Source organism: Trichogramma pretiosum, unplaced genomic scaffold (genome assembly GCF_000599845.2).
Source record: "Trichogramma pretiosum strain Unisexual culture from Peru unplaced genomic scaffold, Tpre_2.0 scaffold32, whole genome shotgun sequence".
NCBI classification, from domain to species: domain Eukaryota; kingdom Metazoa; phylum Arthropoda; class Insecta; order Hymenoptera; family Trichogrammatidae; genus Trichogramma; species Trichogramma pretiosum.
The window spans coordinates 1,345,644-1,371,054 of NW_019641641.1; the positions used below are offsets into that span (position 1 = coordinate 1,345,644).

The following is a 25,411-nucleotide window of genomic DNA, read 5'->3' on the forward strand; positions in this document are numbered from 1 at the left end:
GGATATATACGGCGCGCGCTTTTCGCTGCCTACGTGCGCTCTCGAGTGCGTCGTGTATCTCTCGTGCCAGAAGCGAAAAAAAAGCGAATCGAGACAGGGTGAAAGGGTTACACGCGCAGCTGGCATATTTAATTTCGCCGCGTTACTCAGACGCTAAACCTGGACTGGAATTCCTCTTTATTAAATAGGCTCTTATTAAGCTGTTAGCGTAATTGAGGCTACGTGAAAACTTGCATATGGAAATTGACCATCGAGAAAGCCGTGCGGAGCCCGAATACCTTATAGTCCTGGCCTAATCCGCGTACAGTTAGTATAACAAGTTTTATCGCACCGAGAGATCGTAAAAACGCTCGCTAGTCACTTACACTGGTAGAATTCATAAATTCGAATGGCATTCCGGATCGTGGCAGTAGCAGCAGCAGCAGCAGCTGCATCAAACTGCATCAAACACGTGCTCTATGCGCAACAGCTAGCAACCATATGCACACGCGCGTTTATAATACGATCGGCACGTATATCCTGCGCGAAATATTATCATCCGGCGTCCGAGTCTGCTCTCGGTCTGCAATTAAGTCATAAATGCGTTTACGCGAAACTTCTGCAGCTCGTAAAGCGCCCACCGTGTGCTGCTAGTTGTAGTAGTAGTAGTAGTTGGCTTACGCGTACTGCGCTGCAACACGTAGCGCAGTGGGCCGCTCCGCGTCCGCGATAAATAACATATTCTCCGTTACGTAAGAAGTGCGCACGGCCACGAGGAATCTTCTCCTGCCTGCACCGAGATCGGCCACGATCCGACAGATCATCGCGCGGTGAGCTGCTCTTTCCTCTCGTTAGATACAGCCCGAGACTCCCCTTCCTGGACAATAGCCTGTTTATCGGGAATTTTCTGCCCTATCATCAAGTACGGGCTCGCGCGCGCCCGCCTATACGTACAGCTCGATACCTGCGCAAATCCTACACGCTAAACCTATATAAGCTCGTGCACGCGCCTATATAACTGATTTTTCCTCCTGCGAGCCGAGGTATATACTTATACGTATCCGTATACCTACGTATATGTTGAGGATTTCGCTGCTTCTCTCTTTCTCTCTCTCTGATCTCCACGCTCGACGTCAGACGTCCCTCTTTTTCAGCCCAGAAGAAAATTGATTTTCTTTTTTCAATGCTCGCACACACAACACGCGCCAGTAGAGCTTTTATTTTCATTGCCGAGCGAAACCTCGCGCGACTAGACAATTTCGAGTCGTAAAGTAAATTGTAAAGAAGCGTGAGTAACCGTAAGGAATAAAATGCCAGAGCCAATAAACTTTTACGTCTTAATAATTTAATTACGCGCCAACTTGTACATGAATCCTCAATAATAATATCATTGCAAGCGACGCTGGTGGGTAATATCAATATTCGTTTGGCACGGCCGATCGCGTGAATAAATGAACGAACGGAGTCGTTGGAAAGTACTCTAATGGCTCACTCCTCTGCGATTGGTTTTTTTCGCCCCCTGACTCGACAGAGGAAAAGCGAATAATCGGTTATTTATGACGCGATGGGAAAGCATTTGACGCTTTTCTCCATTTCGCCCGATGGGACACGGCTCCATTAATCTTCACACGCGTGCGGTATATAAATGCGCTATATAGGTATGCTATGTAGGTACGCGTGGTTTAGAGTCCTGGGAACATGCCACGGTGTAGCACGAAGCGGCGGCGTTGGTAATGGGAAAGAAAAATTGTGTCTCCGCAAAAACACGCGTCTTGGCGTACACGAAGAAACATACCGCAGCAGCGCCGGCCGGCTTCGAAGTTGGGCTCTCTTTTTCTCTCTCTTTCTCTTTCTCTCTCCGGGCTGAGTCGCATCTAATCCAGCCTCCGTTCAATTCCACCGCAACACCCACCACGATATCCATTATTAAAGCGACTCTCGAGGTCCCTCGCTTCGATGGTATATACGTTATGTATACCCATGAGCGCCGCGAGACTCGAAGGATGCCCGAGCTCCAGCAGCAGCTTATGTGCCTCGGCCATATAGATGTGTACCTCTATGTATGTTGCTCGTGCAGTCTGCATTTCAAATAAGTACGTTGCGAGGCGGCCTCTTGCGCTCGGCTCTCTTTTCGCATATAATAGCCAAACAGTGCGCGCGCGCGCGAGTCGGGACCGGAGGGCAAGAAGCAGCAGCAGCAACGTACACAACACAACGCACACGCTATACACTGCACATTATATAGCCGAACGCAGCGGGCATTAAAGTTGCAACGGACGGACGTTGCCTTTCTTCCTTCGTTCGTTCGCTCGGCTCGGCTCATCCTTTTTTCCCTGCGCGTCTTTTTTGCACGCGAAAAGTAACTCCCTTTGTTCGGAGCGAATTTCGGGGCCCTTGCCGAGGAACGAGGAGCATCCAGAGCGCACGAGTCGCGCGATATAGCCCAAGGAACACGACGTATAATGCACTCTGCGGCCGACTCGCGCAGCTCGCGTAGAGAATACGAGGCGCAAAGTTTTATTTACGAGGCTCGCTCGCTTACCGTTGCGTTTCTTTCGCGAAGGGCCCGCGTTCAAAAAGTCCGCGAGTCCAGAAAGTGCACCGCAGCGCCGATCCAGACCAACCCGCGAGGCTTTATTTACGATAATTACGATTCGTTACGACTCTAAGCTTCGGCTGTGCTTCCTATACCTCGTCTATACACACAGAATCGCGATAGTGCAAAAATATGGCTTCGTTTTTCGAAGGTGCACAGCGATACTTTAGCGTTTCGCCAGTACGACGGTGTAATATACTTGGCTATTTGATAGTTGCTATCGCAAAACTGCCAAGAGATTCGAATGTTGGTACACTCGAAAAATATCGTACATATACTTTTTTGAGAAAGCTTAGTTGATATATTAAACGATACAAAAAATGATTATCGAATAAGCTGTATGTAGCAGATATTTCCGTTTAACATGTGTTTCCTCCACATGTTTTTTTATGCGCGACGGCCGTGCACAACGAACGTCTCCATGCGAGCCCTTCGAGCGGGAACACTTGTTCGTCTCGAACGCGTAGAACACTATTGTGTGCAACATTTTCAGTCGTGGGCAAGTTTCGAATATGTATATGAAAGGGAAAAAATTATGAAAGCCATAATGCGGGCGAAAAGGGAGAGAGAGAGAGAGAGAGAGAAAGAGAGGGAAAAAGGTGGCCGAGGATCGACCGCCTAAAAAGCCGACTACCAAAGCTATATAGATAATTGGTAGGACCGGATTCCTTACAACTTGTTGTTCCTCGCGTAATTCTTGGTCGCCGGCCCGCCGCATTCGTAATTAATAGTTTCGTATAAGTTCTCTTCTCTCTGTCTCTCCCTCTGTCTCTCTGCCTCTCTCTCTCTCTCTCTCTTTCGTCGATCCGCATAATATAGGCTATATAGCTCAAGCTCAGAGGGTATTCGCTCCGTCCCGCTTCATATCCACGCTTTAGTTTCTCTCTCTTATACTCTTTTTTCCTCCGCAGCATCTCCTTTGGCATTATTTTTCGCTCTCGTTCTTTTGCCAAGGCTGCTCTGCTCTTCTCTCTCGGCTCTGCTATTCCCCTCTGCCTCTTGCGTTTGTCCAGCTCTTACGTCGGCCGAGTCTGCTTTTTGTTTTTTCGTTTCACTTTTGCCGTGTGCTCTTGCTTTCAGCGATCAACCTGCGCGCACACACGAGCATAGCTGCACCGATCTCGTTTTTTTCCCGTCGATCTGCGGATCGCCGCGATCGTTCACGGATGACTGAATGGTTCGGCTCGCAACTTTGAGAAGGGCTCGAAAATAAGCCGCTTCTGCCGCGCTGCGCACCGGTATGAGATGTTCCGATGAGAGCTCCGCGCGGAGGTGTCAAAAATGCCGATCGGTCTCGATGTTATGATCGCAACGTGTCGTGTAAAGATTTACACGCTCCGTTACTTTCGTGCGACCTTTCGCATTTTTTTGTTTTTCATCGCCCATCCATCGGTGCTACTGCGCGCTGTTTCCCAATCACGCGGTACATTAGTCGGTATTCACCGATGCGTTGCGAGTACAATGTACCGAACATCGTAGCACATGTTACCTTAATAGCAGCACCTATGATCATAATTGCGATATCGGCGCGGCATACACGCTAGAAATAGTTATTGTCCTTCTAACGTCTTCATGTACTTATTGAGTCGCGTCGCCGCCGTCGCCGCCGCGATTAAAGCTGCATACGAGCTGTGTACGCAGCAATGCGGTGCGACGGCTCTTTCTTCCGGTCTTGCTGCAATTATCTCGCAGGCGCGCAGCAGCCCATATTGGTTCCAACATTTTCAACAGTCATTATATCATATACGCAGGCCGATTAAAGGATACATAAGCGCGTGCGCGGGCAAAAAGTAGCCTCATCATATCGATTAATCGTCATATTTTCTTTTTGTAAAGTCGCACTCTATACTTGATCGGCTTTCAACGTGTATAAATGCGCGGCTGCGTTTCTCTTGGCCGCTCTTCGACCATACTCTTTCATTTACTTTCTTTATCGTGCTTACTCTGGCGCGTAATGGCCTTCGGAATAATCATAACTTCTATCTATACACACGTAATGTTGGTACTGAATTTTCTCGTCGACTGGCTAAGAAACCGAGAAATAGGATGAGAAGGCCTGGATGAACACGAGGGATGATGCCTGGCAATCGATAAAATTTTCCTATTCAATGACTAGCTAAAGATAATTCGACGTTAAGGGCAGAACAACGGATTGACAAAAAGCCGTTGACGACCGGTGTAAATATTTACAATTTCGGCTCGTTACAATGCTATTAACAATTTTTCATGTTAATTTTTCAAATAACTGGGCAAGAAAAATATTATAGGCATAATAATGGATTTATCAATTTAATCAAATGATTGTAAAAGACTAAAAATTTGGATTGACTATATTCAGAATTTAATGTCCATAAAAGATTTTAGATTCCCAAGCAAAATCTATGAAAAATTGCGTATATTCCCGTCATTTAATCTAGGATAGTTGACAAGCGTACGGCCAAATGCCCCAGGTAGAAATTAAAGAACTGTGAAACAAGCTATATAGCAACTGCTCAATGAAATTCCTATTCCGAGCGACGTAAAGCCAGGTACGTGTTTCAACCACAGCGTATCGAGGAAGATAAAACTGCTGTTAAGCCTCGAGTTTACACTTCATCGAAGCGGCAATTTTCTTATCTGAATAATCCGGTAAACAGTCCATATTGCACAAGTTCGGGCGCCGACGACCATATTCTCGTTTTTAAGCATTACGCTATTTCGAAGCCGACATGTACATGGCTCGCTTGGCCCTTTAATCCCGTCGTTGAAATGACCTTATGGGGGGAGCAACAAACGTACACGCACTCACACGCTCACGCAGATAACATAAATGAGTTTTGAGCCTACCGAGGGGTGCGTTTTCTATGACAAGCGAATGGCAATATCGATGCGACCAGTCGCACAGCTTCATAATGTTTTCTATGGTTTCGGAATATTATATGGCCAAGCTTTCGTGCGTCCCTTTGATATATAACAACCTTTCTGCTGCCTGTTTAAATAAATTAATCATTTCATCTCTCAATTCACGCATTGAGTTATCAGACTTGACCCAGACAACATATTCACTTAGCATCGCTTATTGATAATGGTAAATTTACGACTCTTTATGCCCATAAAACTGTACACGTGTAAGTTGCTATGATTTATTGAGATATGTAAGTAGTTCCATCTAAATTTAGCACGCCAAAGTTTGCCGCACAACATACAGGTAGTACACACAGGAGTACGTTTCAAGCTGTGAACGCATCGAGCAGCGGGCCGTTACCCGCTTACACACATTATATGCATCTATGGCGATAGACAAAGCGAACGATGTTGTAGAGGCTGCTCTTTCATAATTATCATATTATTCGCAGACGCGAGCAAGCCACGACGTTGTTTTTGTGAAAAGAAGAACAAGTCGCGGAATATGTTAAGCCCCCCGAGGCACATTAAGCTTATAATAATATCTCCCACGCATGCGGCTTGTCCCGGGCTTTAATAATGCTCGCTGCACACCTCGTGTGTGTGTGTGTGTATCTTCTCCATTTTCCACAATTAAGACATAAAGAGCGCGATTTACGAGCGGAGGCTACTACTTCGGGCTGACGCCGAGAAAGAGCTCGACGTACGTATAGTAGCGTACGTGTTCCGTTAAAATCCCCTTTCGCGCGCACAACTCGCAGCAGCCGCAGCAGCAATAAAATGCACAATATAGTAATATTAAGGAAATCAAAAATGAAAAACTCGTCGCGCGCCTTTCCGTGAAGTCGGCTTACAAACGCTATACATAGCACACCGGTGCTCGCGCCTGTACACTTGCGTATATATTCTCTGCATACATATTGCCAAGAAATTCTTTGTTTTCATAACACGTTGTTTGCTCGCGCACACGTATAGTTTTCTTCTACTTCGCACCCCATGGTAAAAAACAACATCTCGTATATATACATGCAGAACCTGGCAGATAAATATTACTTAGCCGCGAATGTAATATGTATCGCGGTGTAATGTACTGGCGTACACGCGCAATATAGATATAACGTATGTGTATAAACGGAATCTAATGCGTGAAAGACTAAAAAGGAGTTTAAAATAGCACTAGGTGTTGTGCTGCTGCTGCTGCTATGCTCTCTTGCGAGAGACTTGAGCAAAGAAAGAGAGGCAGAAAGAGGCCGTAGATAAGGGCGAGTCACGATGGCCTAACGGTATCGTAAAACAGAGCGGTATACAGCAGACCGACGAGAGAGAGACAGAGTTGCTATAGGTACATCGCTGAGGGTGGGACGCAAAGCAGATATAATTAAAGCGGCGCAAGGATATTCAGAAGCGAAGCAAGAGAGAGAGAATGAGAAGCTCATCGGGTTTGCATGTGTATATAATACAGAGCTCGAGCGTACATATACACATAAGCGGAGGAATGCGACGTGCACATTGCGAACCGTGGCGTGTGTATAGCTCGTAATTAATGTAAGGGCGAAAAAGAATACGCTCGAGCTTTTCGAGCTGCGGAAAATGCGAACGGGAGGCTGCGCGCAGCAATTGATGTAATCAAGCTATCCAGAGGATTACCCATTCAGAAATTTCATTCCAGCCTCGTTACAAGATCAATGACAAGATTACATTTAAATGTGTAATCAAATAAGATAATTAATCACACAAAGCAACTGCTGTCAATCCATGGAAATTCCTGTACAATAACCCGGAGAAAAATAAGAAACTTTCAAGCTTCACCACTAGGTGCCAGTCGATTTTCATTTGCGCCATTGACGTTTTGCAAAATAGAAATAAAGTACTCGAGCTATGCGCGTAAACTCAATTATTCCTGCCGCGGCTCGATTTAATTCGATTCAAACTGGTTGCTATTCTTCTACACATAGCAATATGGAACTTATGAAATGCGACATGATGGAATGAAAATAACGAAGACCAAAAACTTAATTGTATCTATCGGGAACTGCCCCTTTGATACGCGATGAAAAAAAAGACGAAGCTTCAGAAACAACATTCCAAAATTTAATCCATCAAGATATAGCCGAGCAGCAGCATCAGAGAGTAAACTACGGAAGACGGCGAACATTCAACTCGTTAAGATAGTAATAGAGACTACAATTAAAGAAAAGAAATCGAGAGATACGTGTGTGCTCGCGTATCTATGCGCGTATATTTATACACACGATGCGGGGCAAAAAGGAAAGGGAGTAGATTGCAGATTTAGTTGCAGCCGCAGCCTAGTAGCAGTAGCACCAGAACCGGATACCCCGTCCGCGTGACGTCATAAAGAGCTCGATGCGCTGCTACCGCTCGCTCTCTCGTATTGGAGCGATGCGTCGACCAACGACGAAAAAAAAACAACAACAGAGTACAGGATATATTATAATACATAGGAAGAGGCCGATCTCTCGAAAAATGAGAGCAATCGCGCGTAATGACAGTATAGATTGATTATTTAAATTCTAGGTAATTACAAACTTATACGCAATAACAGAGCACGACGTTTAATCAACGTCTATATAGGTGCGCGGACGCACATGCAAGCGCCCGAGCGAGCGACAGCAGAGCCGAGCGCGAAAATCTTCGAATCAATCAGACTCGATACAATCGGTAATTTTCTTCAAAAATCTTCGCTCGGCCTTATTGGTCGAACGTACAACCTCGTACCTACAAGGCGAACGACAAGAGAGAGAGAGAGAAGAGGTCTCGTACAGCAGAAGCCGAGTAATAACGAAACTTGATTGATTTACTCGAGCCCGTGTATGAAGCATCGATGAAGTGAAAATTATCAATTCCTTCGTTTAATAATTCATCGGGCAGCGATGCAGTACCCGCAATTATTACTCCAGGCACACCAAGTATTCGCGTATACATACGAAGAGGCATGTGAACAGCCGCAGCTTCTCGGTTCATTCCAACGTCGCCACTTTGACTCTGTGCACAGCTTCGACGGTCTCGCGGTTTCTTTCATTTCTCCATGATGACGACGGTGACGGTGTGGTTTTGTCGGTGCCAAATGACACTAATTCAACGCCGGGCGCAATCTCACACTTTATGCCCGGCGATCTAATTGATAAACAGCGCTGGCAAAATGAAAGAAACATTTTACTCTTGTGAAAAAATACTGCACCCATGTTGATGCTGCTGATGCTGCCGTTGGTTGCCACCACGGCTCATGATGTTGCCCCGAGGGCCTTCGGGGGTATATACTGTATAGGACGTCGGTGTACTTTGCGGAGCGAGTAAATGGTGTAATACAGTCTGTATTGTATATAAGAAGAAAAAAATGTTAATTTGCATTTGCGATTTATCGCGTGTATTTTTCTTCTTGCGTATGCATGCCATACAGGCGGCACGCGGGAGCGAAGAAAGAAAGAGCTCCAAGAGAGAGAGAGAGAGAAAGAGAGAACACGGAACCGCGAGCTCCCGCGTATAATGCCCATGTGTGTATGTGTACGCCCGCGTGCATACGTCGTCTAGATACTCTATAATATTTTAAGCTACTGCCACATTAGATTTTTCTTTATGTACGCACCCGAGTATATATGCATATACTCGTTCAATATGTATACTTGACCATATAGCTTATCTCATCCGCGTAAGAGGGACGTATACGCGTGTGTGTATATATTTAAAGCGTATAACATACAAGGTAAAAAAGCTACTACGGCAGAAAACAAGTCTTTCGTTTTTTACGCGTCCGCTCGCGAGTCACATTTCATGCGCTCTCGTTGTTTTTCAGTCACGCGAGAGCATATAATATCGAAAGTCTTGTGTTTACTTGTCGAGCGCTGCGCGCACATATAAAGAAACGCTTTATGACAAAAAATTGTGTAAAGCAACGTCGGCAGTTGGGCCGTCGCTTTATAATCGTCGATAAATTTTGAAAAATGAATTTTCAGCTCGGCTAAACGTTATCATTATCTAACACGCGAGCCTCATTAAGTACTCTCTCGGTCTCTCGTTCGCCTGCTCTCTCGATACAATATTGTTTCCACCGCGAAACGTTTTTTGCAACGCGCACATAGTTGGAAAGCCATACACGTCCATCGTAAATTAAAGTATTACGACCATAATTATTCAGGGGAAATGGATAGGAGCATACGGACGGGCTATGGCGCAATATATTTATAGTAAACGTGCGTGTTTGACGCTTCTCTACGTTCATTGATGGTTGCACAAACGACGCGATTGTTATATTCATAATTTGTCCGTAGTTAAATTTATTAAATCGAAGCGGCTGGAAGCTCGTTCGTCTACTTCACTCTCCTCTCTCTCTTTTCTCTCTCGGCTGCACTGCGCATATCTGCTCGTTAAAAGCAGTTGTTCGTCTCCCTTTTTCCGTGCGATCTTTGAGCACATGGCTCGCGGCGAAACTGCACTTTTATTCGAGCTTTTTATCCTGGGGAGGGAGAGCAGCAACGTTTCGATTCGACGAGAGGAGCGAGTGAGAGAGAGGCTATAAGCGTTTGGCATTGAAGCAGCTTTGAGCTTTTGACGAATGAAAATACTGCGCGCGGGTTGTTTGAGCGAAGCTTTTTTAATTACGCCACATGCTTGTCTCGGCAAAGCACCGGCGTTAATTGCTTTTAGCCCAAGCTGCAAGCTCGCGAGCTTAAGCGGGTGCATCGCGTTACGATTGAAATGTCGGCACGAGTGCAACCTGCTGTCAATGGAATTCGACCCAATGGACAAATTTTTTCCTATCGTTATGACATAACTGTTTAGTTAAAAAAAAAGTAAAGAAGCCTTTTGACCGATGCATGTACTTATCGCGTGGTTTATATCGAAAATTACATAGAGAAACAAAGTTGCCTGCGGAGACTTGGCACATGAAATTACCACTAATTATATCGTGTACGGTTGTTCAGGGCGAAAAATAAAATATAACTCGGCGTGTAAAGTCTACATGACACTGCACGCACGCGCACGCGCGCGGTATGCCGTGAATAGCAATTTTTCCTTCGCACGCTCGGACATTTTCCACTAATGCTGGCGAGCAAAGATTAAAGGCCTATAGGTAGATGCATACACAGATGTAACATATGCAATGTATGCAAAAAGTACACAGCTCCGTGCTCTAATCGCAACTATAATGGCTCCTCCTTCTTTGATTTCAGGGCGTAGCGCACAAGCCGAGTGCCACACACCACGTGCAGAGCGCGAGTCTCGGTGCGCACGTATCTCGATGGCCCCGAGGGTCGAGTCGACGTCGTTGCTGAACAGCAGCAGCAGCAGCGGTAGAAGAAACGCAACGAGGACGAGGCTGCACCGCTGCTGAGTCCGATGGGCTCGTGGTGCCCAGGATGCCCGCGAGTCCTGCTGCTGCTTACGTTGCTGCTGCTGGGACTCGCGGGCTTGGCCTCTGCTTACTTGGCCGTGCTCTCGTCCGACCTGCCGCCCGGCACCGTCGTGTTCGAGGCCGGCGTGCCGCATCTCGGCGGCAAGAGGAGATACAGCGCGTCCCAGGACAGGACGGCGTGGTTCGCGCTCAGACTGCTCAAGGTTCATCCGCACACCGGTCGAGTTACCTTGGCCAAGAGTCTCAACTGCGATGGGCTCCAATATCCCAGGTAAGTGGCGCTAACTGATTGAGATGTTCGTCCAAAATTATAGCTATCTATTATTTTTTTTTCGAACAAAGCTCGATGATTTGAACATTTTAATTGAAAAATATCATAAGCTCGTTGCGAGATCAATTTTGATTCGATAGAAAAATGTCCAGTCATCCAGAGCGTCTTTGAGTAAAGTAGATTCGTGACTAAACAATAGCGCGAACGGGCATTCGTAATAGATGCAATAAATTTCTCCGCGCGATCGGCAAAAAACACACGAGCGAGATGCGCTTGCGCGGGCGCGCGCAAGTCATGCAACGTAAAGCGCGCGCACTTATCGTCCTTCCAAGATCTCGCTGCGCGGCCGCGTAATTATGATTGCACGTACATTACCAACTGTCCTGCAGGCTGTTCACGTTCTACATCGACTCGACGAGTACGCGGCTGGGCCGAGTGACCATCGACTATTACAGTCTGCCGCTGCGCATCCTCGTCACCGGCTGCGGAGGCGAGAACGTCGATCTGGCCGCCACCAAGGGATGGATGGCCGAGACCCTGGCCTCCTACGCCATGCCCAGCACCGACAAGTTCACCCAGGTCTGTCTCAGGACGTCGCAGCTGGTAGCCGCGCTCAGGGACTTTCTGCCCCACACGGCCCTCGAGCAGTGCGAGACTAGATGGGGTCAGTATACTCGCGGCATAATGCACAGCACGTGTATACACTCACACACACACACATATATTTATGTATAGTACTATACACAACGCGCGCACATGCTACAGTAAAGTAATAATATAGTTCTGCAGCATGAGACTTTTACGTCGTTTCCGGGTTCAGTATTCTCTATACGATATAATTTGCTCTCATACAGGCCGCGTGACTCTTTACGTCCGATGATGTGTAGCTTATCCAAGTGCACGCAAGTAGTATATGGCTCGAGGCCTTTACTATTTTATCAGCGCGCTTATGCCTCTTATGGCCCCGCAGCCGAGTCATTCTAGCATTCACCTTTAGAGCACAAAGACAATTGTACGACGGGCCAATTTAAATTATTTTTTCTTCAACGTCTAAAAGTAGTCTTTGCGGAGGTTACACACGCTCACATGAATAAAACTAGCGAGCCAACGTCGATACGAATTGTACATTCATTTTTCACGCTATTGCAGGAGGAGTCGCGGATCCGCGTTTTTTGATCGAAGGTGCCGCGGGAGACTTGGTCTCGGCCTCGGAACAATGCCTGGTCGATCCTTTGTGGAAGATATCGGTATCGATGCAGCTGCGATGCGCCACGACGTACTTGGCCGACGCGGAGCATCGCCTGAAGATCGTTTTCCATCACCAGCAACTCGACGACTCGGATCTGGGCCGCAGAGTCAGACGCGAGCTTCGAAATCAGTCGCCGTTTTTCGAGCAAGCGCTCTACGTCGCAGCGGTGGAAGAAGAGAGGGAACCAGGAATCGGAGTGACCACGGTCAGAGCGAGAGATCCGGAAGGTGGCGTCGTTCGGTTAGTTACAATTTTTCAAGCGATATTTCTCAGTTTCAACGGGCAAGTGATTAACAACGAATCGTTGACGTTTTTTGTCAGGTACACGATGAGCTCTCTATTGGACTCGCGATCGCAGAATCTCTTCAATCTGGATTCGGCGAGCGGCAAAGTCAGCACGACGGCTCGGCTCGATCGCGAGAACGTGGACGTTCATTACTTTCGAGTTCTCGCGGTGGACGACTCGTTTCCGCCTCGGACCGGAACGACGACGCTTCAGATCAACGTCCTCGACGCCAACGATCACGCGCCGAATTTCGAGTCGCCCGAGTACGAGGCGTCGGTCCACGAGAGCGTGCCTCTGGGCTCGAGCGTGATATCGATCAAGGCCACCGATCAGGACATGGGAAAGAACGCCGAGGTCGAGTACTCGATCGTCTCGACCACCGGTGGCGGTACGACGACCATGCTTGAGGATCAATCTACTTTCAGGTACGCACGGAAAAGCCATGTGGATGCTCGCGACCTAGCTTGATTCTTCGCTGAAGATGTATATTTCAATGCTTGATTGGTTCTTTTTCAGAATCGATACCCGAAGCGGCATAGTAACGACCAGAACGACCCTCGACCGAGAAAAGACGGAAGTGTACACGGTGATAGTCCAGGCGACGGATCTCGCGACTCCCTCGACGAATCGTCAGAGCTCCTCGGCTACGCTGGTCATTCACGTGCTCGACGACAACGACAATTATCCGCAGTTCTCCGAGCGCACCTACACCGTCAACGTGCCCGAGGATCTCGATTACACGATCAATCCGGTGATCGCCGAGATTCGCGCCACCGACGCCGACACCGGCAGCAATTCCGCCATCCGCTACGCCATCATCGGCGGCAACACGCAGAACACCTTTCAGATCGATTCGACGAGCGGAGACGTGATTCTGGTCAAGCCACTGGATTACGAGACCGTGAAGAATTACAAGATCATCGTCAGGGCGCAGGACGGTGGAATGCCGGCCAAGTCAAATACGACGCAACTATTGGTCCGGGTCAAAGACGTCAACGACAACGTGCCTAGGTAAGTAGAGAAATAGTGTTTTACTCGTACGTCAGCGATAGATGTTTAACGATGTAATATCCATTTCAGATTCCACACGTCGCAATTTCAAGAGGCCGTTTCGGAATCGGTGTCCGTGGGTTACTCCGTGCTGCGGGTACAGGCGTACGACGCCGACGAAGGTCCCAACGCACTGATAAGATACAGCATCGGATCTCGCGATCTCAGCGGAGGTTCCACCGAAGACTATCCCGTCGTGGTGAACAACGAAACTGGATGGATTTACACGGTCAGACAACTCGATCGCGAGCAGTGCTCCAAGTACCAATTTATCGTCATAGCCAGCGATTCCGGGGAACCGCCGAAATCCGCCAGTGCCACTGTTCTGCTGACGGTCACGGACGTCAACGACAACGATCCGTACTTCGATCCCAAGAACTACGAGGTGGTCATCGGCGAAGATAATCCGCCAGGCACTCCGGTCACGACGGTTACGGCCACCGATCCCGACGAGGACGCCAGAATACATTACGAAATTTCATCCGGCAACACCAGAGGTCGTTTCTCCATAACGTCGCAAAACGGCCGTGGACTGATCACGATAACTCAGCCGCTGGATTACAAGCAGGAGAAACGATTCGTTCTGACGATAACGGCCTCGGATTCGGGTGGCAGAAGCGATACCGCTTTCGTCTACGTCAACGTGTCCGACGCCAACAACTTCGCGCCTGTGTTCGAGAACGCCCCGTACTCCGTGTCGGTCTTCGAAGACGCTCCCATCGGCACGACGGTTCTGGTCGTTAGCGCCACCGACTCCGACGTCGGTCAAAACGCCCAGATCCTGTACAGTCTGGGCAGCGAGGAGGGCGGCCTGGAAGCCACCGAGTTCGCCATCAATTCGCAAACCGGCGCCATCACGACGACCAAGTTGTTGGACAGAGAGACCATGTCGGGATATCTGCTGACGGTCACGGCCAAGGACGGAGGTGTGCCGCCATTGAGCGACACGACCGACGTCGAGATCTCCGTGACGGACGTCAACGACAATGCGCCGGAATTCGACGCGATGCAGTATCAAGGTTCCGTTAGAGAAGACGTGTTGATTGGCACCAGTGTTCTGCAGATCACGGCTTCGGACGTTGACGTTGGTCTCAATGGAAGAGTGAGTTTCTAACTTTGTCGTTGATTCTCTTTCAGTTTCAAGCGATGCTTATATTTTTATTTATGTGTAATTTGCAGGTTAAATATATGTTGGAAAACGATGGCGACAGCTCGTTCACGATCGACCCAACGACCGGGATAATTCGGACTCATAAGGCGCTCGATCGAGAATCCACCGCGAGATACAATCTCACAGCCTTGGCCATTGACCGTGGATCTCCGGCTCTATCGAGTACCGTTTCCGTCATCATCAAACTCGAGGACGTCAACGACTCACCTCCTGCATTCGAAAAAGATAAAATAACCCTCTATATACCGGAAAACTCTCCGATCGGCTCTACCGTCGGAGAAATTTACGCACACGACCCCGACGAGGGGCCCAATGCGATTGTACAGTATTCTATAATTGGTGGAGACGATGCAAGTAGTTTTCAATTGAACACCCGTCCCGGAGCAGACCGGGCTGAGCTGATATCTCTCGTTGAACTGGATTACGAGTCAACGAAGAAGAAATTTGAACTGGTGGTAAGAGCTACGTCTCCGCCATTGCGTTCAGATGCTATAGTTCAGGTAACGTCTCATTTCTCTAATTCCTTTAGCTTGTTTATCGGAGTAAATGACAATAATCTTGATTTATTGCAGGTTCTTGTTACCGATGTTAATGATAATGCACCAAAGTTGGAAGATTTTCAGATAATCTTTAATAATTATAAAGACTATTTTCCTACCACTGCCATTGGTCGAATACCTGCCTTTGATGCCGATGTAACGGATAAGCTCATTTACACAATATTATCCGGGAACAATGCCAATTTAGTTCACTTGAACAAATCTACGGGAGAAATAACTTTGTCTCCGCAATTGAACACAAATGTGCCTCGAATAGCTACGATGGATGTGTCCGTGACTGATGGAATTAACGAAGTTAAAGCGACCATGACTTTGATGGTCCGATTAGTGACTAATAAAATGTTGTTTAATTCCATAACGGTGAGATTAGATGAAATGACGTTAGATGCCTTCTTGAGTCCACTTTTAGGATACTTTTTGGACGGACTGGCCGCTATCATTCCGTGCCCCAAAGAAAATATTTTCATTTTTAGTATTCAAGAAGATACGGATGTTCAAAGTAAAATTCTAAACGTGAGTTTTTCAGCCCGGCGAGTCGAGCCAGGTTTGCACGACGAGTTTTACAGTTCGCAATTTCTTCAAGAACGAGTTTATTTGAATCGCGGCATTCTTGCTCGATTAGCCAACGTCAAAGTTCTCTCGTTCGAAGACAATCTGTGTGTCAGCGAACCTTGCCTCAATTACGAAGAATGCGTCACCGTTCTGAAGTTTGGAAACGCCTCGGGTTTCGCAAGTAGTAGTAGTGTACTTTTTAGACCAATTTACCCCTTGACAACCTTCACTTGTCAATGCTCGAAAGGATTCACAGGCAGCAGAGAGGCTTACATGTGCGATACCGAAGTCAATTTGTGCTACTCGAATCCGTGTAAAAATGGAGGAACGTGCAGAAGGCGCGAGGGCGATTACACGTGCGAGTGCCTCAGTACCTTTATGGGTAAAAACTGCGAGATATCAATGAAAAAGGATGCCTGCTACGCGAACGTATGCAAAGGAGGATCCACCTGCATCAACAAAGTCAACGGCGGCTTCTTCTGTGAAAATTGCCCAGTGACACCTTTGGAAAACGTCACACCTCTGTGTCAATTAAAGTCGCGCAGTTTCGGACCCATGACGTTCCTTACGTTTCCTTCGCTGAGGCAACGGCATCGGTTCCACCTCAAACTGAAATTCGCCACGGAGTCGTCGGAAGGCTTGCTTCTGTACAACGGACGATACAACGAGAAGCACGACTTCATCGCCCTGGAAATCGTCGAGTCCAAAGTGCAGTTCAGCTTCTCGCTCGGGGACGAGATAACGTCGGCGACCGCCGAAATACCCGGCGGCGTGTCCGACGGCAAGTGGCACGAGGTGCAGGTGTCTTACGTCAATCGATCTGTGATAGTCTCTCTCGACAACTGCGATATCGCGCTGGCTCTGAAGCACGGCGAGCGTCTGGGAGAGAAGTGGTCTTGCGCGAGCAGAAGCGAGCACATTCTGCCGGAGCGTTGCGGCGACATCACCGAGACCTGCCATCGCTTCCTCGACCTGACGGGACCTCTGCAGCTGGGAGGACTACCCTCGATCCCGGCCAACTTTCAAATGCGCAATCGAGACTTTATCGGCTGCATCAGTGATTTTCACGTGGATCACCAATTCGTCGACTTGAATTCCTTCGTGGCCGACAACGGAACTACCTCTGGTTGTCCCGAAAAACGGCCTTTTTGCGCATCCAATCCGTGCCACAACGACGGCATCTGCAGAGAAGTTTACGCTGGCTTCATCTGCGAATGCGTCGAGGGCTTCGGCGGGCCACAATGCGACGACGAAGTGGCCAAACCCTGGCACTTCCGAGGAAACGGTGTGCTCAGCTTCAATCCGTTGCTCAAACCTATACAGCTACCCTGGCTCACCGGATTTAGCGTGAGAACGAGAGATCAATACGCTTTCATCATGACCATTCAAATAGGCCAGAACAGTTCGATCTTGTTCGAAGTCATCGGAGGTAAATTATCGGTGTTGCTGGACGGAGCCGATGTCATAAAATCCTGGGTCGAGATCGCCGATGGAGAATGGCACAGAATCGAGGTGCGCTGGCAGACGGGACAAGTCGAACTCGATATCGACTACAGAAACAGACCGGTCGTTTTGTCGTTGCCGGAAAAGCTACAGGGATTGTACGTCGGCAGAACGCTAATCGGTGGTCCGGATAAATCGTTCATTACCGAACTGCCGTTGTACAGCGGCTGTTTGCAAGACGTGAGAATTGGAAATAATCACACGATTCTTCAACGTCCCATAATCCAGGAAAATGTAGCCTCTGGCTGCTTGAACGATGGAGTATGTCGAACTCAGTGTCCCGATGACTCGACTTGTTTGAAAAAATGGGAATCGAGCGACTGTGTCTGCGATGAAGGTCGAGTCGGCATAGGCTGTGAAAAAATCTGCGACATCAATCCCTGCAGCGAAGCTGGTAAATGCGTCGCTAATGTCAATAGTCCAAAGGGATACGACTGTCAGTGCAAAGCTCCAGAATACTCGGGAGAATACTGCGAAGTCAAAGGTAAATTTGCAGCTTTATATTAGCATAGCTTATGATTCGTATCTATTGTTAATTTTACCTAATTTTTCATTTTTCTTTTTCCCAAAAAATTTGCAGCCGAACAACCATGTCCAGCCACTTGGTGGGGCTCTCCGGTGTGCGGCCCATGTCACTGCGACGAATCGCAAGGATACGATCCGGCGTGTAACAAGACCACCGGCGAGTGCTACTGCAAGGAAAATCATTACCGACCAGTCGGGAGAAACGAGTGCATACCTTGCGAATGCTACTCGACGGGTAGTTACGGGCTCAGATGCGACACTCTCACTGGACAATGTCGATGTAGGGCTGGAGTCATAGGCAGGCAATGCACCGCTTGCCCGAATCCCTACGCCGAAGTGACTCTCAAAGGGTGCGAAGTTGTTTACGATGGATGTCCGAGGTAAAGTTTCGAAATAATACGTGATTTTTCATTTCGCTTCGAGAAATTGCATTTTGTAACGATTATGTTTGTTTAGATCTTATGCCGAAGGACTTTGGTGGCCTCGCACCAAGTTCGGTCAAGTGGCGATAGAACACTGTCCAGGAAGCGCCGAAGGCAAGGCGTCGCGAATGTGCTCCGACAAGCTCAACGGCTGGCAGGACGCCGATCTGTTCAATTGCACGTCGGAGGCATTCATCGATCAGCGATATCAGCTGGCAGCTCTGGAAACGAACGACCTGACGCTGAACACCTACCTGGCCGTAAAAACGGCCATGGAATTGCACCGCGCGGTCAACGCGACTCGCACCATGTACGGCGCTGATCTGCTCGTCGCCGAGTCTTTGCTCACGGCGCTGCTGCGTTACGAGGAGAGCTTGGCCGGTTTGAATCTCACGCACAGCCAAGACAAGGATTACGTGGAGCATCTTGTGGGTATTACGGGCGCCGTTTTGCAAACTAAGTACGCCAGTAATTGGTTGAGAATCGAGAAGCTCACTGGCGATGGCTCCGAAAAAATTATGATGGCCATGGCTGAGTACTTGAAGACGTTGGCGGTTTCCCAGCACGACACTTATACGAGTCCTTTTGAAGTCGTTGATCCAAGAGTTGGTAAGTTTAAATCGATTATTACTTATTTCTCAACCCTGGAAATAATGTTCAACATTTTGTGGCTGGTTTTTGACCAACGAAAAAGAACTTGTTGGATATAAATAAACCATTAAAACTGGACTTATAATTATCAAAAAGTGTAAAGCTTTTTTAAACATTTATGGTTTTATCCTCTACGTTTTTTTCTGTTGTTAATGAGCAAAATAGGATCATTTGAAAATTTTCTTTAACATTAATTGACTTGTTATTGGCGATTGTTCAAATTTTCTTGCAAAAATTGAGTGCGTTACAAATAAGTAGCCCGAAAACGGTAATTCAACTTTTTCAAAAAATTTTGACCAGAATACTTTAAGCTTTCACCGCTAGATGGCGAGTACTTTTATCAGTAAATCTGCAAGCGTCAAAATAAAATAATTGTATAAATCAAAGCACTGTTTCATCATGCACTACAAACCGCACTATGCCTTTGTTACTAACTTTGTTATTTTAAAAGTTGTGGGTATTGGAAAATGGTAAAAAATGTGCATTTTTTCCTCTTTAAGTCTCAATATCTCGGTAAATAATCATTTTACGAAAATTTTACACGAGACACTTTTTGCTTAAAATTGCCCAATGAACACAAACATTAAAATGGGTTTGAAATTTAGAAAAATTTAATTTTCTTCATTTTGCAATATATTTGTTTATAACAAATTTTTGGGTAGTCTGAGCGACTTCCCACCGTGATATTCGGTTTCAGCGGGAAAAAATACATAATAATAACATGGTTTCATCTATCTTTTTCACGTGGCCGATCCGACACCCCGTGGGCTCCAGGGCTAATGAGCATTCTGCATTCATGTATAAGATAAATTCACTAACTTTGTTGGTATTGTGTTGATTGTAATTAGATTCATTCTTAAGTACAAGCATTGATAGTAATGTGGGGATGATGAAACCATCATGAAAATTACAATTTTAATACTATACAGTTTTCTGAAATTTCTTCGGGATATTTCTCCAAAAAGCTCGATGGCGACTTTGTATTTAATTCTCTTAAGGCGTCAGACGAAATTTACTATTAAAATTGAGTATACTATTAAAATTTCAGTGTTAGGCTTGGATATCGTAACTACGGAAAGCTTGTTTGGATATGAAACTGCTGAATACAAAGAAGTGAATAACTTTACCCCGAGACCAACGGCTGCCGATCAAAGAGTCATCTTACCAGACACCTCGAGTTTTCTAGTTTCTCCGCAGCACATGGGTCTTTCGATAAGTTTTCCAAAATACAACAACTACATGCTCGACCCAAGCAAATTCGACCCGTACTCGAAAATTCAAGTGCCTCTCAGTCTGCTTGGAATAAACCCCGTAGATCAGGGTGATCTTAACGTAAAAAACAGTCTAGGAAATCGCAAAGCTGTACTAAGCTACGTGCAATATAAAGAACTTGGACACATATTACCCAAAAGGTTTGTTTGCATCAACTTTGAAAGCTCAACGTTATCTACAACCGGATAGAAGTAAAACTTTTTCAACCATTTTCTTATTCATAGATTCGATGAGTCTGTTACAATACGGTGGGGAGTTGAAGTTGGAATTGCATCGCCAATCGTTACCGTATCTGTCTTAGTGCCATCAGAAACTGGCTACGAAACAATGACAGGAATACCTCTCAAATCACCAGTTCGAGTGCAACTTTGGTTGAGCGAAGACGATGGCTTCAAAACGCGAATAAATCCTCAGTGCGTTCATTGGAGTACGGCTAGAGGGTAAGCCTTCGATCAAATTTTTACCGTAATCTTAACAAATCAACAAAGACTTAAACTTTTGATTATTTCAGAATCGGAGAATGGAGTCGAATAGGATGCACGACGGAAGTGGACGAGGGCGTGACGAATCTTGGAATGATGGTCAACTGCTCTTGCATAAAATTGTCGACTTTTGCCGTACTCACCGACATCATGGATCTGGAATACGTGCCGGAACCGTCGCTGCTCGAGGACGTGACGTCCTACAGCGCCTTCGTCGTGGCGTTGCCATTGCTACTGACGACGATTCTAATATTGGGCTCGATTCGCGGTGGCGAGACCAATTCCAACAACATCCACAAGAACCTGATACTCTGCGTTTTCATGGCTGAGACGTTTTATTTCGTAGCTTTAAAAGCTCGCCATCAGCTGGTTGGAAACGAGTTTCCTTGCAAAATTATAGCAATAGGATTGCACTACTCGTGGTTGAGTACCTTCGCTTGGACTCTGGTGGACTCGATTCACCTCTACCGAATGCTGACCGAGATGAGGGATATCAATCACGGACAGATGGGCTTTTACTATACCATGGGCTATGGAATTCCAGCAATCATCGTCGGACTGACTGTCGGTGTTAGGGCAGATCAGTACGGCAATTTTTACTTGTGAGTACAGTCGCTGTCTATTTTTAGCTAAATCAAAGTTATGACAATCGTGATTGAATTTTCCTAACATTTATTCTAGCTGCTGGTTATCGATTTACGAAAATGTGATATGGGCTCTCATCGGGCCGATCTGTGCAATGGTGTTCGTAAACTTTAGCGTGCTGATATTGTCGGTGCGAGTGGCTTTCACCCTGAAAGATCACGTTATGGGTTTCGGAAATTTGAGGACCCTCCTGTGGTTGGCGGTAGCTTCGTTGCCGCTGCTTGGGACAACTTGGACTTTAGCCGTACTATCTGCGTCGGAAAACTCGCCGACGCTGTCCTACATGCTGAGCATCGCCGTAGTCGTTCACGCGACCTTCAGTCTCGTTGGCTACTGCTTCATCAACGGCAGAGTCCGAAGAAATTTGTACTTGAGTTTGCTCAAGTGCATCGGCAAGAAAGCACCGTTGCTCGATGTCAGCATGGTCAACGGGAGTAGTAGTCAAAATGTCACGAGCGGCATTACTGTAAGTACTGTTTGCCATCAGCGAGTCTCACTCGATGATTCAAAAATCGTTAATTGTGGATACTCGTGATTTCAGCAACGGTCTGGGATTGCGTACTCGTCGACATACGGAGGGACCGACGGAAACTCAAAAAGAGCCAACGTCGGTGTGTCGACGAGCAGCACCACGTCTCGGAGTACCAACAAAACAAGCTCAAGTCCCTACAGAAGTGACAATCAACTGCGCAACACCTCAACCTCGACCAGCAATTACAACAGCGATCGTGGAGCTTTCATGTCTAAGCGAGGCAATAATTCAACTAAGCTCCAACGCTTTGGTACGTCTTTGCTCGATTAAAAAGTAAAATTAGTTTGTACAATTTATCGCTATAACGTAGGATTTCTATACGCAGAAACCACGCAACAGAATCAAAATGAAGAGAGGCAGGAAACGGAATCGGACTCGGACACGACTCCACCAGACGGTAGAATGCGTACTATAGAACTGACCAATTCGCACAGCTCGGACGAAGAAGCCGGCGCGAAGGCCCTGAAAAATGCCGGCGTCAGTACGCAGCAGCAGAAACACATACAGTATCAACCCAACATCCCCGAGGAAGCATCCGGTGAATCCAATAATGCCGCGATAACTACCGAAACCCTCAACGTCTTGCACTGCTCCACTACCGATCTCTTTCCCAATATCAAGCCCATCTATGCGCCCAGATGGAGCTCTCAATTACCGGAAGCCTACTTGCCAGGAAGTAATTGTAAGTTCTCTACTGCAGGCCAAGAATTAATTTAGGAATCAATGTACACAAACTAATAATTATTTTTATCTTCTGCAGTGGACGCTCGAGGTAGCCAATGGTCGGGCGGTACGATGTCGGATAACGAGTTGGCTTCGCAAAAGACAGCCAGTCCGAACCCTCTGACCTACGCCGAACTGAACCTGCAAACGAAATTGCACGGCGACGATAATTTTGCCGAGCAGGACGAAAAGTACGGCGTGGTCGACAAATACATGTACCCGTACTCGCCGCCGGACGAGCTGCCGCCTCCAGTGCCTACGACGATGTCGCCGACCCCCTACATCCTGTCGGATCCCTCGCGGATCTTGAATTCGAGTTTAAGCCATCATTCGCAGATGTCGAATCTCGACGGCTACGGCAGCACCGGCAACGGTTACGGAAGCGGCAGTGGTTACGAGAGATACGGTAGTCTTAAGAGGGGCCAGATGCATAAAATAAATCAAGCCAGTATTGAATACGATAGGTAAGACTATACTTTGATTGCTAAGGAATTGTTTGACGTTTCGCTAATTAATAAATCGCGACGTTACGAACAGGTACGGTAGTCTGAAGCGCGGAGGCAGTCTGCACGGCTCGTATCACGACAGTCTGAACAACGGCCTGGACAGGTTCGGCAGCATAAAGCGCGGCGGGGGCAAAATGACGCCGACGCTGCTCGACGACTGCGCGACCGATTACATAATGCCGATCAGCAGTCGGACTCTCACCGAGTCCCTGAGTCACGATCTTCAGCAGCACAGCAACGAGCTCGCGGCGCTGAGGCAGCTTCAGCTGCAGCAACAGCTGCAGTATGAACACACAATCGACGAGACTGAGTTAGTATGATTCAAATTTAATTTTTACGATGCGAAAATCTCTCGATTTTTTTAACAAATATCATAAATGGTGTTGGTTTGCTAACTGGTTATGACTTTCTTTCTATTCTTGCTTTTGATCTTTCTTTTGGGAATCAAACGACTAACAGGGAAGAGGTAACCATTTTTGCTTAAATTTTTAAACCTTTTATTTGTTACGTTTTTTTGGAATATTAAATAAAACTACGCTCGTTTTCGTTACAGGAAGGATACTAGCAACGCAGAAACGTCCGTATGACAATCTTGTCCTAAATAACAAACAAGCAGAATCAAAGTAACAAAATTTCGTACAAAGTTTTCAAAATGAGATATAGAGAATAAAGAATATTTTAGTAATAGTCATTTTTACACGCAATGATTAGATTATAAGCGTAAGTCAGAAAAGAAACGGTTAGTTAATTAAGATAGCCATGACCGCAATGAGATATATAGTAGCCATATATTGAATCGCAAGTTTGCGTGAGAGTGCCTGTTTACAAATTATATGTGCATGCTATTAAATGTGTTTTCCCACTCTAGTTATTAATACGAAAATGTTTGTAATTATTTGTTGAATAATTTATTATACCCACAGGATATTGTGTCTTAGTCAGTTTAGATGGCAAACATCGAACCTCTCAGACGTCGAACCTAAAGTATATATTATTATGTATGATCTCTTCATTGCTATATTATAACTTCATCTATTGTACTCATGCGTATGATATTGAAAACAATTGTCGTTACTTGTAATTTATGTACTTAACCAGCGCTAGATATCTCTAGACATTTCATACATTCCAGTATGTATTTCATGCATTGTTTTCACCTTATTTTTTTCATCATTATGTAAGTAAAATACGTGTCATTTTCACGTTCTGTGAAAGTATAAAATGCAAATACAAAGAAAATCGTAATAGAGTTTACTGTAATTTACTGTCTAAATAATTTGTATATATATTTATAAAAAATACTTGATAAAATATAAATAATAATTTATACACTCTGATAATTGAAATTGGTTTTATTTTTTATTCAAATATTATCATATAAAGAATATAAAATAGAATTCCTTACGTACGAATGATCAAATCCTCTCATCAAACATCTTGCAAAAAGTTGAATAAGTGGAATTACTCAATCATTTCCTCACCCTTTGATGTTTTGCCTTACTAAGTAAATAGCTGTCTTTTTGATTTGTGCAAATGAGTAAAAACTGTTATTACATTTGTATTGCGTTTAAGGTGCAAAACCATAAATATCATGCACACAACATCATATTATAATTACAATTAGGACTTTTGTCGAACATAAATTTACAATAATTTTACAATTATAATTCATTTAAAAATATCTGGTACACTTAATTCATTCCATTAAAGAAGGAACATTTACATCTACTTTGAGTCGAAATTTGCGTTGAGCTTAACACAATAAAATTAAATTACTTAGTTTTGATCAATAATCGCTACATTTATAGATAGTTGCCAGTATAGAAATTAATTAATTCCTGTACGCTGAAATCAATGATTATCAACAGACCGTTATTTAGTGCGTTTTGATTAATTTCTCTTCACTTTATTCAAAAGTATTTAATCCACGATGAAAAAAAGTGAAATTTTTAAAATCTTCTCACACTCAGTTAAACTAATAGTTATTTTAACTGAAATAATTAAAATTTTTAAAGATTTTACCTTAAAAATATTTTTTAGTTAGTTACTTGATCAGTTTAAAGATGCCTTACAGTTGCCCTGAATTTATGCGTGAATAAATCTTTTTCGCTTAAACAATTTCCATTAAAATTGTTGAGGAACCGATTCACTTAGTCGTATGCTTAATTTTTTTTAAATAAAA

At 45.7% G+C, this 25,411-nt stretch overlaps 1 protein-coding gene across 1 annotated transcript; it reads left to right on the forward strand.

The window, feature by feature from the left end:
* Positions 1-1,935: 1,935 nt before the first annotated feature.
* On the forward strand, positions 1,936-24,455 carry LOC106652492 (protocadherin-like wing polarity protein stan). Its single transcript, XM_014371484.1, has 21 exons — positions 1,936-1,951; positions 10,845-11,100; positions 11,490-11,764; positions 12,250-12,589; positions 12,671-13,060; positions 13,152-13,646; positions 13,716-14,787; positions 14,865-15,356; positions 15,429-17,955; positions 18,052-18,376; positions 18,453-19,027; positions 20,118-20,481; positions 20,566-20,781; positions 20,853-21,425; positions 21,505-21,934; positions 22,010-22,220; positions 22,311-22,682; positions 22,761-23,090; positions 23,257-23,539; positions 23,689-23,695; positions 23,783-24,455. Exons 1-21 carry the CDS (start codon positions 1,936-1,938, stop codon positions 23,792-23,794), a joined length of 9,561 nt encoding a protein of 3,186 aa, XP_014226970.1. The 3' UTR covers positions 23,795-24,455.
* Positions 24,456-25,411: the final 956 nt, after the last annotated feature.

Bases quoted from the DNA above. Each gene is read 5' to 3' on its own strand.
- LOC106652492 (XM_014371484.1), top strand. The intron at 12,590-12,670 runs GTTAGTTACAAT...GTTTTTTGTCAG, and splicing joins CCGGAAGGTGGCGTCGTTCG to GTACACGATGAGCTCTCTAT. The intron at 17,956-18,051 runs GTAAATTTGCAG...AAAAATTTGCAG, and splicing joins AGAATACTGCGAAGTCAAAG to CCGAACAACCATGTCCAGCC.